The 14,585-nt window shown below is 39.3% G+C and overlaps 1 protein-coding gene across 3 annotated transcripts in view; it reads right to left on the bottom strand.

Annotated features, from left to right (window-relative positions):
- Positions 1–3,678: 3,678 nt before the first annotated feature.
- RNGTT (RNA guanylyltransferase and 5'-phosphatase) overlaps positions 3,679–14,585 on the bottom strand; it is a 192,325-nt gene continuing 181,418 nt past the window's right edge. Inside the window, exons 15-16 of one of the 3 annotated variants that reach the window (XM_030491162.1) lie at positions 9,345–9,468; positions 3,679–6,521 (exon numbers count right to left, since the gene is read on the bottom strand). In XM_030491162.1, coding sequence (XP_030347022.1) covers positions 6,358–6,521; positions 9,345–9,468 — 288 coding nt within the window. In that variant the 3' untranslated portion in view covers positions 3,679–6,357. Of the gene's footprint in view, positions 6,522–9,344; positions 9,469–14,585 lie in introns of those variants that run through there. The other 2 variants (XM_030491163.1, XM_030491164.1) reach the window with 2 other exon arrangements.

Genomic DNA, 14,585 nt, shown 5'->3' with positions numbered 1-14,585 from the left:
GCCTGGAATTGATTCCTTTACCTCTCCAGTCCTGGCATGTGCTCAGTCCTTCAGTTAAAATTAACACGTACGCTGGTAAAATGTGTGTATTTCTATTGGCAGGATATGAGGCAAAAGGAAAGTGGAGTGTGCAGTGCCCTGGCCCCACATGGCACCCTACTGAGGGCCTGATTTGCCATACCCATGCAGCTGCTGACAGAGCAGGTGGTAGGAAGGCCAAGGGCATCCTACCCAGCTGCTGCAATAGTAACATCTGTAACTGGGAGCTCCCTTGGCACTCCAGCACTGTGCATGGGTTTGCACAACACTGATTAACCTAAAAAGGGCTCAGAAGTGTTCCCATGCTCCCGTGCTGTGATGCAGGGATGCGTCTTACATTTCTGCTACTCCCATTGATCTGGGAGCATACACATTGCTGAGCGTATAATTGTACCCCAGAGCTTTCAGAGCTCAGAAATAGCATAACTGCTAGGAAAAAGAGAAACACTTACCTGTTCCTCTGCTCCTTTAGGACCTCAGCCCATACACTTTGGCTCTTGGTCCTACCTCATTGCTAATGGCCCTCTTGAGAGGCAGCCCATCTAAGTCTGTGGCTGAAGGGTAGGTCCTCACCCCTCATGCCAGTCCCTGCTGCTTTCACTTGTTCTGCCTTTTCCAGTCACCATCATCTTTTTCTAGGTAAATCTCTCTTCTTGGCACCACTGATGTCTGCTTTCCTCTGATCTTTCAACTAGAGCTCCCCGTTCCGAGCACCACCTTACCATCATTTTACCTCTTTCCTTCCTCTGTGGCACAGGAGGTACCAGTTCTAGCTGCCTTTCATGCCCTTTCCTCCACAAAGCCAAACTTGTAGCATCTGTACAGGGTCCTCTGTGCTCTCGCCTGGTCCCCATTTGCTGTCATTATAACCCACTGCTGACTTGTGGGGCACAAAAACACTCAGTGTCCCCTCCCAGACCCACGGCACAGTTCGCCTATGGAAATCCGTACTCAGGTTTTTTCTCTCGAACCATCCTACCTTTTTGAATGGAATTTTTTACCCTTTCAATTAAAGTTTCTCATCCTTTTGATGATCAAATTAACTTGGAAACTCTTTGAAGTATATTTCGGTAATAACAAAATACCGTTCCTCCAATGTTACATCTTCAGTGTTTACACAGACCTGCTTGATACATCAACCTTATCACCTAGTCACAGAAGAGGAAGTTCTCCATAAAAGAGTTACTAAAAATTTAATTTTCTCAAAACATCATAGATGTATGTGTGCTCCTGAACCCAATTTGTGTGCTTTCTGCTAGTCAAATCGACACAAAGATACTGAGGGAGGAGGAGACAGAAAGGGGACGAGAGAAGTATTTCTGATTAAATGAATTCCTGTCATGGGAGTCGATTTGACTGTAATTTCATTTTATTAAAGAATGTTTATTATTTTATCCAGTGTTTTCTAAAAGAAGTGGAAGTGGGTTCAACTAAGGTTTTATTTTGTTGGGTATTTTTTTTTTCTGATGCACGAAAAAATGATTGCTGTTCCCTCACCAAGTTCATTGAGTGTCTTTCACATTTTTGTATTTCTGTATGCACCAACATCACTGGTAGGTTCTCATACTAGTACTGGTTACAATGTGCTCATGTACCCCCTACTGCTGACTATGGATTGAAATAAACCAGATAAAAATGAGCCCTGACTGAGGGAAAACTATTTTGTAAATGTCTCAATCAACCTCCAGCCTCAGCCCTACAGATCTCTGCAGCTAAATAGAAACTCTGGCTTGTTGGGAAGCTCAGCAGATTCTCACCGGGGAAGCAGAAAGAGCACTAAACAATATTCCCACTGCAAACATTAACTAATTGATCCAGATCTCAGTGCAAAGAGTATGACTTACCTTTGTTTGTACGTGAAACAGGGAGATGAGCTCATGAGGGAGGGAGGAAGGGAAGGGGAAAAGGCTCCTTGCTCATATGATAAATAGTGTCACAGCTGGTAGGTGCTGCTTTCATTTCCCTGTGCAAGCATGACTTACCAGGATGGTACTGCCCTATCCATCAGCCGTCAAGGCTGCTGTCATGCGGGAATGAGCGCACAGGCTTGGAGCGGAGCACTGCCATCAAGAAACACAAGCAGAGGGTCAGTCTTGGGGCACAGGCTTCTCATTCTCACGTCTGATGGCGGGACAACTCTTAACACAGGTAGGTAGGTGTAACACAGGAATGCAAGCTTGTGGAGCTGTGCCGTAAGCAGAGATGGTAGAAATCTGACACTGGAAACAAAGGGATACAGGTGAAATCTAAACCCTGTAGGGCTTGAGAACCTTGGAACTGGTCCCCAGGCAAGGCGAAAGCAAACCTTGTGCCATTGTGGAGGAGGCCAGAAGCAATCTATTTAAGGTGTTTCATCCAAATGTTACTGTCAAGTAAGTTAACTGAACTGCTTAGATTTAGGATTTAATTAGATATCCTAAGGTACGCAATATAATCTATGGAAAATAAATAGCTCTTGACCAGCTAATTGAATACTTTTAATGAGACTATAAATTTAATTGACCACTGCAAGAATTTTGATGCTGTGAAATTTACCCTCAATAAAAACATTTAACACTGTGCTCACAGTAACATAGTGGCGTAACATAAAATGAAACACATCATATTGACTGGAAGAGAGTTGAGAGGAAACAGTGAAGGGACAGGCAGACATCTGCAGGAGAGATGCAGGAGGAACAAACTGGACTTCGGTTTTCATTCTCTCTCTACTAACTACAGATAAACCCTAAGGAATCAACTAGCTGTGCCAATGCCTTTGTGAATATTTTGAGGTATAAGATACAACTACACATTACGCACATATAAAGCCACACTTCTTAGGCATAAAACCGAGGAGCTGCTATGCTGAGGAGCAGGGATCCTGAACGACTACTCCAGTGAACAAGCAAGCCAACATGAACTACACAGTGTGATGTGATGGCTGGGTGTATCAACCTGCCTCCTTAATACATAGAGGAGAGTACCAAGTACCAAGTAGTAGTAGAATTTATCATACCTCCCCAGGTGTGCTCAAGTGCCAGATCTGGTTCAGCATTCACACTCAAACACTAGAAAATCAGAAATGGTTGAGGGAAGCACCACAAGAATTGCACATGTAACAAGAACATAGTGGCAGTGAAGGAAGGATCTTAATTAGAAGGACATTTCAAAAATCAAGATGGGCTTTTTAGTTCCTGATTCTAGACAGCTGCAACCTGAAAAAGGAAACTGCCCTATTACAGTACAAGTCCAGGAGCTGGTCCAAGTAGGTGAATTACCAGCTTTAGGGTTGTGCTGGATGATAAATTGTCAGGGAAGACCCATGCAGACCTCCTCCACAATTTTTCATGCAACTGCACTTAACATTGAATGGATAAACTACATAATGTCAGCCTGCCATAAAATACCTACTTCAGGCACCATTTGGTTCCTTTCTGGTTCTAGTGGCAGGAAGAGCAAATTGTGCTAAAGAATGGCACAACGGATCATGGCCACCTCCAAGCTGGTGGGGCTCCTACCTGAGAGAAAAGCCACTGATCTCTGAAAACCGTACATAAATCTTCTTGGAGGACTGAACAGCAATACAACCACAGTAACCTTGTGTTTACACTGGCACCAGGAAAGCACAGATGTCAAAACCAAACACATCCTTAGGAAAAGTATTTTAAACCATTGATTTTATTAAAATACTTCATACACAGTTTGTAGAGGAATGTACTTACATTTTCTGGAAACTCCACTGAAACCAAATTTTAATTATATATTTAACAAATGACAAAACAGTGGATGGATTCATGCTGTACACCAAAGAATAGACAAATTAGGCTTTCGGTTTTTTTATCATTATTTCCCTGGTACAGACTCTTCTTTGCTTCTTAGCTTCAACCTCTTGAATATCTAGTAGCAGAGAGAGGTTTGCATTTCTCACAGATTAAACCCATCTGGTCCAAGTGAAATTCTATTTGTTTTCATCAGGTTCTTCATTCAACCCTTCCCCAGTAGCCTCCTTTTCCAGAAAAACAAACGCGATTGAACTCTCTAAAAAAGCTACAGGTCATAGTGCAAGAAGAGTTCAACAACCAAATGTTAATGTGGAGCTCTAAACCTTGTCAGAGTCATTAAACTTTCAAAATATCCAGTTCAAGCTGAAAGTGGGAGAAAAAACACACTGTCAAAAATACAAGGGCCACAACACATCCATGGGCTTGGTGGAATGCACGTGAAAGACAGCCTGTGGTGCTGCAGCTCTGAAGCAGAAGAGCTAGGTCTTGTTGAAATACAAGATGCAAGAGCTGGAAAGAAGGAAGACAGAAATAACCTGGACACATCCTTACAAGAATGAAATGTCCTAACCTCACGGAGAAGGCTGTAATCATCACACACATTGCAACTGCCACAGAACCATAAGGATCAGTGATGAAGTGTATGTTATGACAATCTCAATGACAAGTATAATCTGGGGGAAATTATTTATACTGAGTGAAGAAATAATTAACTGTGTTTTGATGCCAGATGCACAGAGGCTGCATAGGTTTTCACATCAAATTCATAAGGCTCTTCTTAGGATATAATTTTGCGCCCTTGCATAGGTGATAATTATAACTTTTCTATAGATAATATGCAGAAACTATGTACAGTTGAAAAAACCAACTTTTTTGATGAATACATTTTTTTTCCCCTCAAGTTTTACCATAGTATAAAAAGTAACTTACATAACTCCTTCAGTTCCCTAAAACATGTATTGAATACCCCAGAAAGAGATGCTAGGAACGCCATCTAAATGATGCCGTGTGCATTTACACAACAGGTTGAAATAACTAGAGAAGCCACCACAAACCACAGTCATAAAGTTTCCATATAGAAAATTAAAAAAAAAAAAAAAAAAAAAAAAAGCAGGAGTTAATTTTTCTTACTAACATTAAAACTCATTTAAACAGAAATGCAGTTTACTTATAACAAATTTATGAGCTTCGCTAATCAGATCGCTGAATGAACGGAAGACACACACTAAGTAAACTATAGGAAGAGCTGATTCGATCCCTGCTTGATCAATGTACAGTAAACTTTAAAATCTGCATTTGGTTTCCAATTAACCTTAGCTCAGAATAGCTCCTCCCTTAGACAACCAGAATGCAGCTTCTCAGGATGAATATTACAAACATCTGCCAGTGTGCTGCAACAAGAGCCATCTGGGCATTAATGTGCTTCTCCATTTGGTATGAAAGAAAGTCAGCCAGAGGATGAGCACAGTGCCACAGGACAGCCAACCCCACCTTTGGAAATGGGCATCCTGTTCCCTGGGATACTCATCCGCCCCCTAAATGGCTTATTTTTGCCCTGCAATTACCTAAACCAGGCGTCTTTCTGCCTGATGTGGTTCTCTGCCACTGCAACTACCTTCTCTGGTAGTTTACACAGGCGTTGTCTGGCATTTCTTTTGCCATTTTGTGCCTGGAACTAAGACATTATGATTAGCACTGATCATTACTCTTGCATATCACAGTGATGTTTACTTTTTAGTAATATTTACAATGGTATCACTGTGGAGAAATAAGCCCTGTACTACAGTCTCCTAACAGAGACCTTAACACTAAGGATTTGGTGTATTCCTTATCTACAGGTAAACTTAAAAAGACAAAGCTAAAATCAGCCCATTATACACATGGTGTGTTAGGTTCAAACCAGGGGGGAAAAACAAACACCCAGCACATCATCTTTCAAAGGGATGCTATTTACAAGAAGGATTCACATTTTTAGTATTTCAACAACAAAACCCCAGCTAATTTTGAAATCAGTGAAATCTAAGGTGGCTTAGTTTTGAACCAACATAAAGCACAAACAACACTGCTGTTTGCTGTTAGATGCAAGTCTCAGAAATGCAGGGAAACCATGATCAGTTATACTATGGGTGACAAACTACAACCAGTTAAACAACAATAATAGAAAACCACTTCTGCTTTTTTTTTCTTTTTTAAACACAGCCTCTAAAAAGTACAGCATCCCAATGTCTTCTCAGTTCCAGATTGCTGACATTATAAATTAAAGGTGAAGAGATCCATATATGAACAAGGCAGCTTCCCATTGACTTCATTATACTGTTCTTGCCTAGACCTTTGAAAATTTCGTCCTCAAATACCACATGGTAAGGTTGAATTTATCAGTTAAAAAACAATGGCCATTCACATGTGGAATTTGGGAGGAAAAAAACCCACTCAAGCCTCTCTAAACTCAAAACCCCATACCCAAGTATTTACAGCAATTCAGATTTTTTCTTCCAGCCTTCACATTTGTGTTTCTCCTTCTGCAGAACTGTAAACAATATCTGCTGAGACCAAGGCCTTATGGTATGGTACGTGGCCTTTTGGGTGGTGGGGGTGGCATGAGTTCAGTGTCAGGATCGAGGTGGTGTTTCCGTGTCTGTCCTTGAGAAGCTGCTGCACATCTGTCAATGAACTCAAACAGCATCTCCTTTGTGACTGGATTCTGGATGCTGTTGCATACAGCTGGGAATAAAGAACATAATCTCAGTTACTAAACCAATTTGTTGCAGTTGGCACTTCAATAGTTTCATCCCCTTGTTGCAAAATAAATAACATAGCTCAGCTCAAGTATTCGGCCTTAAATGTGGACTTTCACAAGATGGTTGTGTCAGGAGTCAAGTATCCCTGCTCTGCCCCTCAGAGAGCAAAGCATGTAGTGGGCCCCTACATCATGGAATCTCTCTTTATAAAGTAAACAAAAGGCACGTGTGCGTGTGTAGGCTTCACGGGGCAACTATAAAAACACCAAGAACTGACATCGTACTGAGGCAAGCAACAGCAACAAAGGCCTTGTGAGACATGGCTTTAAAATGCTCATCAAATCCAAATAGCTAGAACCAAGACTGGCCCAATACTGAAAACCTCTGAATTACGGTAACTTTTTTTCACCACTAAGTAGCATCAATACCATAAACCCACAATGCACAGTGTGGTTTTTTTAACCCATACACCTTCATGTGGCAGAAAGACTTGACAACAAGCAAGCTACGTGTGTACTGTATGATGGAGGAAAGGCTGGAGTGCTGCATGGTGGCCAAGGCAGCAGGTATGACATACAAGCACACCTGGATGACTTAACATGACTCCCCAGGTCGTAGTTTGTAAGTAAAGGCCCACAGGATTTTATGGAATAAATGAAAAGGCTTACTTCTCTTAAAATAAATGAAATATTTTTAGTACTTTCCCTATGTAACTTTATACTCTCGTAATTAATCCTCCCCAGAGACTTCAGGAGGAGGGAAAAAATAAAGGGCAAGAAAGTAAGTAGGAATCCTACAACTATCTTGGAAGAAAGTACAAAATGATTAGAGGATAATTTATTAGGCATGCATGGATTGGCCTCAGTATGGATGCAATTTCCATGCAAAACGATCTACTGATCCCCTAGAGTACTAAACAATATTAAGACTCCTTAAAATGTACTTGCAATGGAGCATTGTCACAAATAACGATGACTCTTAAAAACCCTCCTTTCTTTCCTGCAGAATTCTAGAACCATTCAAAGCATTACTTTACAATTAACAAAACACCTTCCTAGCATTTTTTTAATCAATTTTTTTGGTGAAAAGGTGCTTTAAAAGTTGCACTGTACATGACTTTAGCAGTTGGAAAGCATTATGATTATCAGTAGTTTAGGAATAGAATTTGTGCCACAATGGCATAACTCTGCATCAACTTTTAAGGGCTGTCCAATCTTAATCACTCAAAAAGTCCTTCTCAATTTCAAAGGTATCAAAGTCCAAAAGCAAGTTGGAGACAGGTACTTCTTTTGTTGCTATTTCAAACATATGGAAAAACAGTCAGTCTATTTCATCAAGAGGAGGAAGTATCCAGAGGAGGAGACAATGGAAGTCTCAAATGAGAAAATACAACTTTTGGAGATTCTGAAAAATGGTCAAAAGTGAAAATTTAAAGCCAAGAGAAAACTTTCTGTTCTGAAAATTCCCATGGAAAACCTGAAATATTTCTAACAAAACAGTTCTTCCTGTAGCATTTAATTTTATTTTTAGGAAGTTCGTTTTGTTTTGGTGGGGAAAAAAAAAAGCCAGGAATAACGTAAGTGCTCTGCAAATGGAGAACACGAGAAGAGAAAAAGGGCAGCTACACATGCTCTTAAGAAGAAAGAAAAGAAGAATATGCAACTCCTCAAAGAAAACTCCAAGGAAAACTAACTATTGAAACATTAGGGTGAAACAGAGAAGAGAAATTTAGGTCATGGCGACGAAGAAATGCGGTTGTACTTGTACGACTTTTGTGGCCCATTCCTCTTTCCTGACAGGACTGCTCAGCAAATATTTCAGCTACATTCTGTGCTGGTTCCCTAAGGTGCCAACAGATTTATTATCTTCTGACAAAATGACCATGTTTTTTGTTTTTTATTCAAGAGAATCTACTCACTGCTCAGGCAGAACTACAAGTAGAATGGTCCAGAGAAAATCCTACATCATCTATGTATGCCCTAGTAAATAGCATGGTCTTAAATTTGAATAAACTTCATTTTGGCACTTAATAAGTCAGTACCAATGTGACTATTGCTATTCAGCCTCACACACCTGTAATTCATACTCTTATACTTCACCTGAAAGTAAACAACATCATTTAATTCACAGTAATTGGCAAAATGTTTTTTGGTAGAGAAACATAAAAGGCCCACAATTCTGCAGGGATATACCCCCTCCTTTCGTTTGTTTCCCTCTTCATTGTTTGTACAACTACTGTAAAAACTTAAGATGACATTTTCCCCTATTAATTTTCTAGCCCATCTGCCAAATAATGATTTTGGTGTTTTGAATAGAGGTGAAACTATAAAGGATTTTTTGTTCAATAAATTCAATTCATAGTGTGCCAGTTTACACTACATCCCAAAAAGCCAACACAGTGCTAGGAACTCATGTTAGTTAACTGCTGTTGCAAAGCTATCATAAATAAAACCTTTTGGGAGTCTCACTTAAAAGGCATGCCCTGCCATTTAGAGTCTCTTAGAGCAAGTGTTTGCAGTTCTGCAAAGACTTAGGCAGTTGATTCTGCATTATCTGTTGAATACTGCATCAGAGTATTTGTTTAACTGACTTCATCAAATAAACCTGAAGCCAAAGGATTCCTGCTATATAAAAGTTAAACACGACATAAGCATTTGCAAGATGAGGTATTACTATAGTAAATTAGAGAAGCCAGGACTCAAACTAAAAAATGAGAACACAGAGTGCCTTTCCTCCTTAAACTAGAACAGAGTTAAAAACTAAAATTTGAGCCTGAAAAACTTTTAAAGCAAAACGATCTACTCACCCATAGCAGTGCTGTAGGCATTTGGAAAGCTTTTGTCTATTCTCTGTCTCATGAAGACCCAGCTGTTGTTCTCAAACTTGCACTCTATAATTTTATTGTCGTACTGTTTCAGTTCTTTTGTCACCTGTTAAAAAAAATATTATTAGGGATAAACATACTATAATTAATATTTTTTTTTCTTTCTGTTAGGGATAAACAACAGAGTATCAAAAGTTGCCGGAATTTTTCATGCTTCCATCCTACACAGAAAAATCTGCACAGACTACATCTCCTTTCTACATGTGCTCAGCTACTCAACATTTAAGAAATACTTTTCAAATCTGCTGTCAATATACAGCAATTATATTATGCTAAAACATCAACAGCTCTAACAGAGGGGGAAAAAAAGTCACTTCTGGCCCAAATGCAAATAGGTTTCCATGGGAATAAACTGCTTCCAGTGTAAGTGCTACTGCCAGCCTAAGTGCACGAAATGTATTATCCATGTTTCATCAACCTTCTTTGTTGAAGGTCTCAAAGCCAAATGTCTGATTTCAATACCAGAAAGAGTTTGTGGAAAATCATTCCACTCCTTACATTACTGAGGATTTTTCTTAATTTTTTGTCTTCATTTGTCTTTAAAAATTAAGATTGTAACTCCAAAATAATGCGGAATTGCAAATCCCATATATTCTAAATCTCCTTCAGGCCTCGCTTTATTGATTCATAGATTTGTCAGCAGCCAATATCCTGAGCTATTTGTCTTTCTATTTGGCAATACTGTGTGGTTTGGAAATGTAGTTTATATGCATTGGACTTTGTAGTTGTTTTGGCTACTTCATCCTATGCATCCTAATCTATGATACAATGCAAAATTTTCAAGTAACCATGGTAACGCGAGAACCTTATCTAACGCTTTAACAATTTTATCCATATACTCCACTTTGTTCCAAAGGGCCTCTTCAGAACTATGAAGCTGTATTTAACTGCTAGCTCCATTCAGTTTGCTATAGTTTACCAATGAAAAGCTGTACAAGGTAATATAACACTTAGGATTCAGGATCTTATGCATAAGCACTCTCATAAAAAGGGACTGGTTATTGGAATTCATTAGCATAATTTTTCACCTTTGTTGTCTACTTGCTCCTGAGCGGTGACACAGGAATTTACTGCTGTCAGAGGGATGCAGATTTGAAAAAGGCCATAACTGTCTCCAGACAGCTTAATGGCACATGTAGTGGAAAAACCCATGAACCTCTTTTTCATTAATTCCCAGGTAAAGGCAATTAACTCATAAAAAGGTCCTGAGCATGAACTGAGGAGTCCTATACTGCATCGTACAGGATTTATCCTCAATGTGATAAGCAGAAACCTAACATTTTTCTTGGTATTTACCCTGAATACTTGTGTTTGTTCCCGGGTAGGGAGACCTGGGATTTTACTTGTCAAGTGAACATGGCACTATAAGACAATTTTGTTAAACCCGCTTACAACCAAGGCCTGTCCTGCTGCAGGACTAACAGAGTAGAAGTCAGGTTTCTGTGTCACACGTCGTTTCTTCATCCATTCCATCATCTGCAAAAAGCTCTTTTTCCCCAAAACATTTAAGCCTTAAGTGGCGTTTTCATCTGCTGATGAGCACCCAGATGAAATCAACCAATTGCCCAGATCAGCAATCTCTTCCTTTGCAGCATGCTTTGCACAGCTCGGCACTTCTTTCCATCCTCACTGAAAAGCTATATACAGTCCAGATGTTTGACTGACACACATTTGTGGACATACTTATGTTCCATTAAGTGTATGCAGGAAAACACAACATCCTTTTCTAGTGCACTATGGATACATAAAAGCAGGAAGAAACCTGGCTGCGCAGTGCCTTGGGAAGGTATATGACTTGGAAAACAGCTGCCTAGTGGAAGCGGGGGCAGCAGGGGGTATGACCATGTGTCTGATTTTCTGCCAAGCAGGGAAATGTTAGAAGGATCACCTGCTAGAGAGAGAAATGTATAAAACTGCAGGCAATGACTTCAACTAACCAACCATCTCACAAGGCTTTCTCATGGTTTATCATTCTTCTAGTGTTCAGATGCTCAGAATAGCAATAAATTACATGGCAGCTTTATCTGACTGTGGCAATTAAGCAGGATTATTAACTATCTAGACATTTGCTTGGCCATTCATTAGCAATCTGGAAGATAGATCTTTCCACAAAATATGAGCACCTGCCAAAGCACTGACTTAAATGAATTTTCCCATTAGAAAACTGGTGATCAGAGTCTTTAACAAATGCAAGTTGTGGTAATTATTTTACAAAGGAAGAAATACAGGACCTATTCTTCCCTATACTTTGTTAAGCGACCTCAAGTCTTGTAAACGTATTTATTGTAATAATAATGAACATTTTAGGAATTACTGGGCATTTTATCAAAACTACAAGTACTCCGAGCAAAACACACCTTTCAGCATTAAAAATACTCTTCTACTACTGTGTCTTAGTAGACTTCCAAATGGGTATGGTTTACGCACAGGACTGAACAAGCCCATAGTGATCCTTGTATCCATAATTTACACCTTGCATCTACCTATTACTTGAGTACTACTTTCTTGTATTTCAGCTTCAAAGTGGGACAGGAAACTGTCATATTTAGCTGTCTAGGATTTCCTTCCCTTTGGGAATTAATTCTGAGCTGCTCAGAGCAGTGTCTTTTTGATCCTCCCTTTGTTGTTTGGGGTTCATCCCTCCTTCTCCCCTGTAATACTATGGACTGTAATACTTAAATTACAGTCCATAGAGTATCTGAGTAATGCGCCATCATTTCCCTTCCTGAGAAACGATTAGTATTTCTAGCTAGTGCTTCACAGAAACAGCAGAAGTGTCTTACGGATGTTGGCAGTTCTCAGCCAAAATGCTTATCCTCATCAACAGCAATGCTTTTGTTACAGTGCCAATGCTTCTGCCATACGATAGGTTAAAATGCCTCGAACCTGCATTAAGCATTTTCAAGATGGACACTACCACCACACTACAGAGCCTCCATTAATTAATTTATTCCCTAGCCTGCTTTCAGACAGCCAGTCAGAATTAGAAGCCCAGAGGATCACATCTCAGACATACGGCTGTGCGAGGTGGTGTGCATCAGAACAGCACCTCTGGTCTGGGCCATAACTGAGCCATAGGCAAGGACGAACACCAACCTGCACACTGCTTTCCTTTCAAGAGGAAAGAAATTATTCCTCAGCAAGAGCACTTGCCATTCCTGACTGCATTTGATCTAGTTCTCAGGAATCAGCCTACTTGCCCAACAGAAATCACTTCCCCAAATTATAGATGAGCTTCCTCTTGGAAGCTGAGTCACTATGTTACTGCTAGATTACAAGATATGATCGGAAAAGTTGCCCAAGAATGTCAGATTACATGAGGGTGACAGCTATCTTCCTCTCCCCGCTGATAAAGGCTTCCCACTGCCATCATAATCTGGGGTACTCACTAGGAAAAACTTTGGTGGGGTAAGCTTATTCATTTTACTAAGAATTATGACATTTAAGGTTTAGGAAATCTCTCGTTTTCCAGTCTCCTTCCATTTCTATGTTCTGAAAGAAATTCAAAACATATTAAAAAAAGTGAAATATCTAACCCATCTCAAATTATCTTGCCTGGCAGAATAATGGAGCCGTTTTGAGATGAATCACAACAATGTGTTTATATGAAGCTACATTTTATGTTAATTTAGAGCAAAATGTGAAAATACAATATATCCAGCTGAAAAAGCGGAGAAACCATTTACATCTAATGCAGAAAATGTAAAAAAAAAAAAATTTTTTTTGTAAATGTAAAAAAAAAAAATTTACATCTAATGTAGCTCAAGTCCCATGAACATGCCTGCATTATCTCTGCTGACTACCAGTGGCCAAGGCTTTTCTGTGTATCTTCACAGTGCACTTCATCGACAGACTGGTCCATCATTCTACTAGTTCATTTATTTGAAGCACACATATTTTCTATGAAGACTTCACTCAAAAAATTAGTCTCATCACCCTTAATCATAACCAAAGGAGAATGAAATTTCTGGGCAAGCCTCAACTTTACAGAAGAGGTACTAACAATGAGAATTTAGATTTTAAGGTAATTAAGCCAATATTTCAGAAAGCATGTCTACAACGGACAAGTTTAAACTTTGCAAATACACCTACCTTCTCCATATTCAAGTTCTTTAGAAAGAAAAAAGGAGGTAAGCTTTTAGATAAATGAAGCCTTGACTGAAAGAAGCCCTATATTTCCATATGTGTATATTTTTTCCAAAGCAATTGAAATGATTTTTAGTTCAGTAAATAATCCCCTTTAAAGAAAGTGATGTTTGTAAGCAAAATCTGAACACATTCTATTTCAAATCCTTTCTCTTTTTAAATGCCTTTTTGTTGCACTTTCTCCCTATTACCAAACATTTACAGAAAGAGAATCATCCTTCAATTCACCTATTTCTATTGCTTGTTCCACATGCCTAGTCATCAGCCGATTTCTAAGACCCCATAACAAATTATCATCATAGCAGATGCAGAAAATGTTGACTTCCATGAGAGAACAAACAAGCAAAAGCAGCAGTAGAAATCTTATTACATTAAAAAGATGTTTATTTCTAAATTCAGAATTTAAAAAAGGGACCATAGCAAACAGGCAAGCGAGATTCTAAATGTAATGGCTTTCCATTTTGTAAGAAGAATTCGGCTTTTTATAGCTGGCATGTGCAATGAAGGCATTCATTTTTGATATGCTCAAGGTATACAAACTGTTTTATTTTTTTAAATACAAGTTCCAGTGCTTGGAGGGGAGAAAAGTTTAGAGTTGCTGTGTAAGCCTGGAAAGTAATTCTTCCTCTCTCTGATATGACTATTTCATAATCAGTGTGATACTAACTTTCCTCTGCTGTGAAAGCAGCACATCCTAAGATAAATGATCACCTGTCTGCTCATGAGGGAGAAACCATTTGGTTGCTTCTCAGTCTCCTTCTGCAGAACTGGAGACCACACCTTCTCTAGTCAGCCATCCCACAAAAATCAAACCACATTTTTCTAAGAACTGTCCAAAAAATATGACATTTGCAAGCTCCTTGTCCTGAGGGAATTGGAATATATTCAGCCACAAACAACAGTTTAGGAAATAAGACCCCCCTAGCAAAATAGCACATCTCAAATCCTGACTTCTGCATTACTCTCAAATGCTGTGATTGCCCACAACTGCCATGTACTATAATAGACTTTACTTCT

The sequence above is a fragment of the Strigops habroptila genome, chromosome 6 (assembly GCF_004027225.2).
Source record: "Strigops habroptila isolate Jane chromosome 6, bStrHab1.2.pri, whole genome shotgun sequence".
NCBI classification, from domain to species: domain Eukaryota; kingdom Metazoa; phylum Chordata; class Aves; order Psittaciformes; family Psittacidae; genus Strigops; species Strigops habroptila.
Note: the sequence above shows the minus strand (reverse complement) of the source record. Positions and strands in the feature narration are given on the sequence as shown.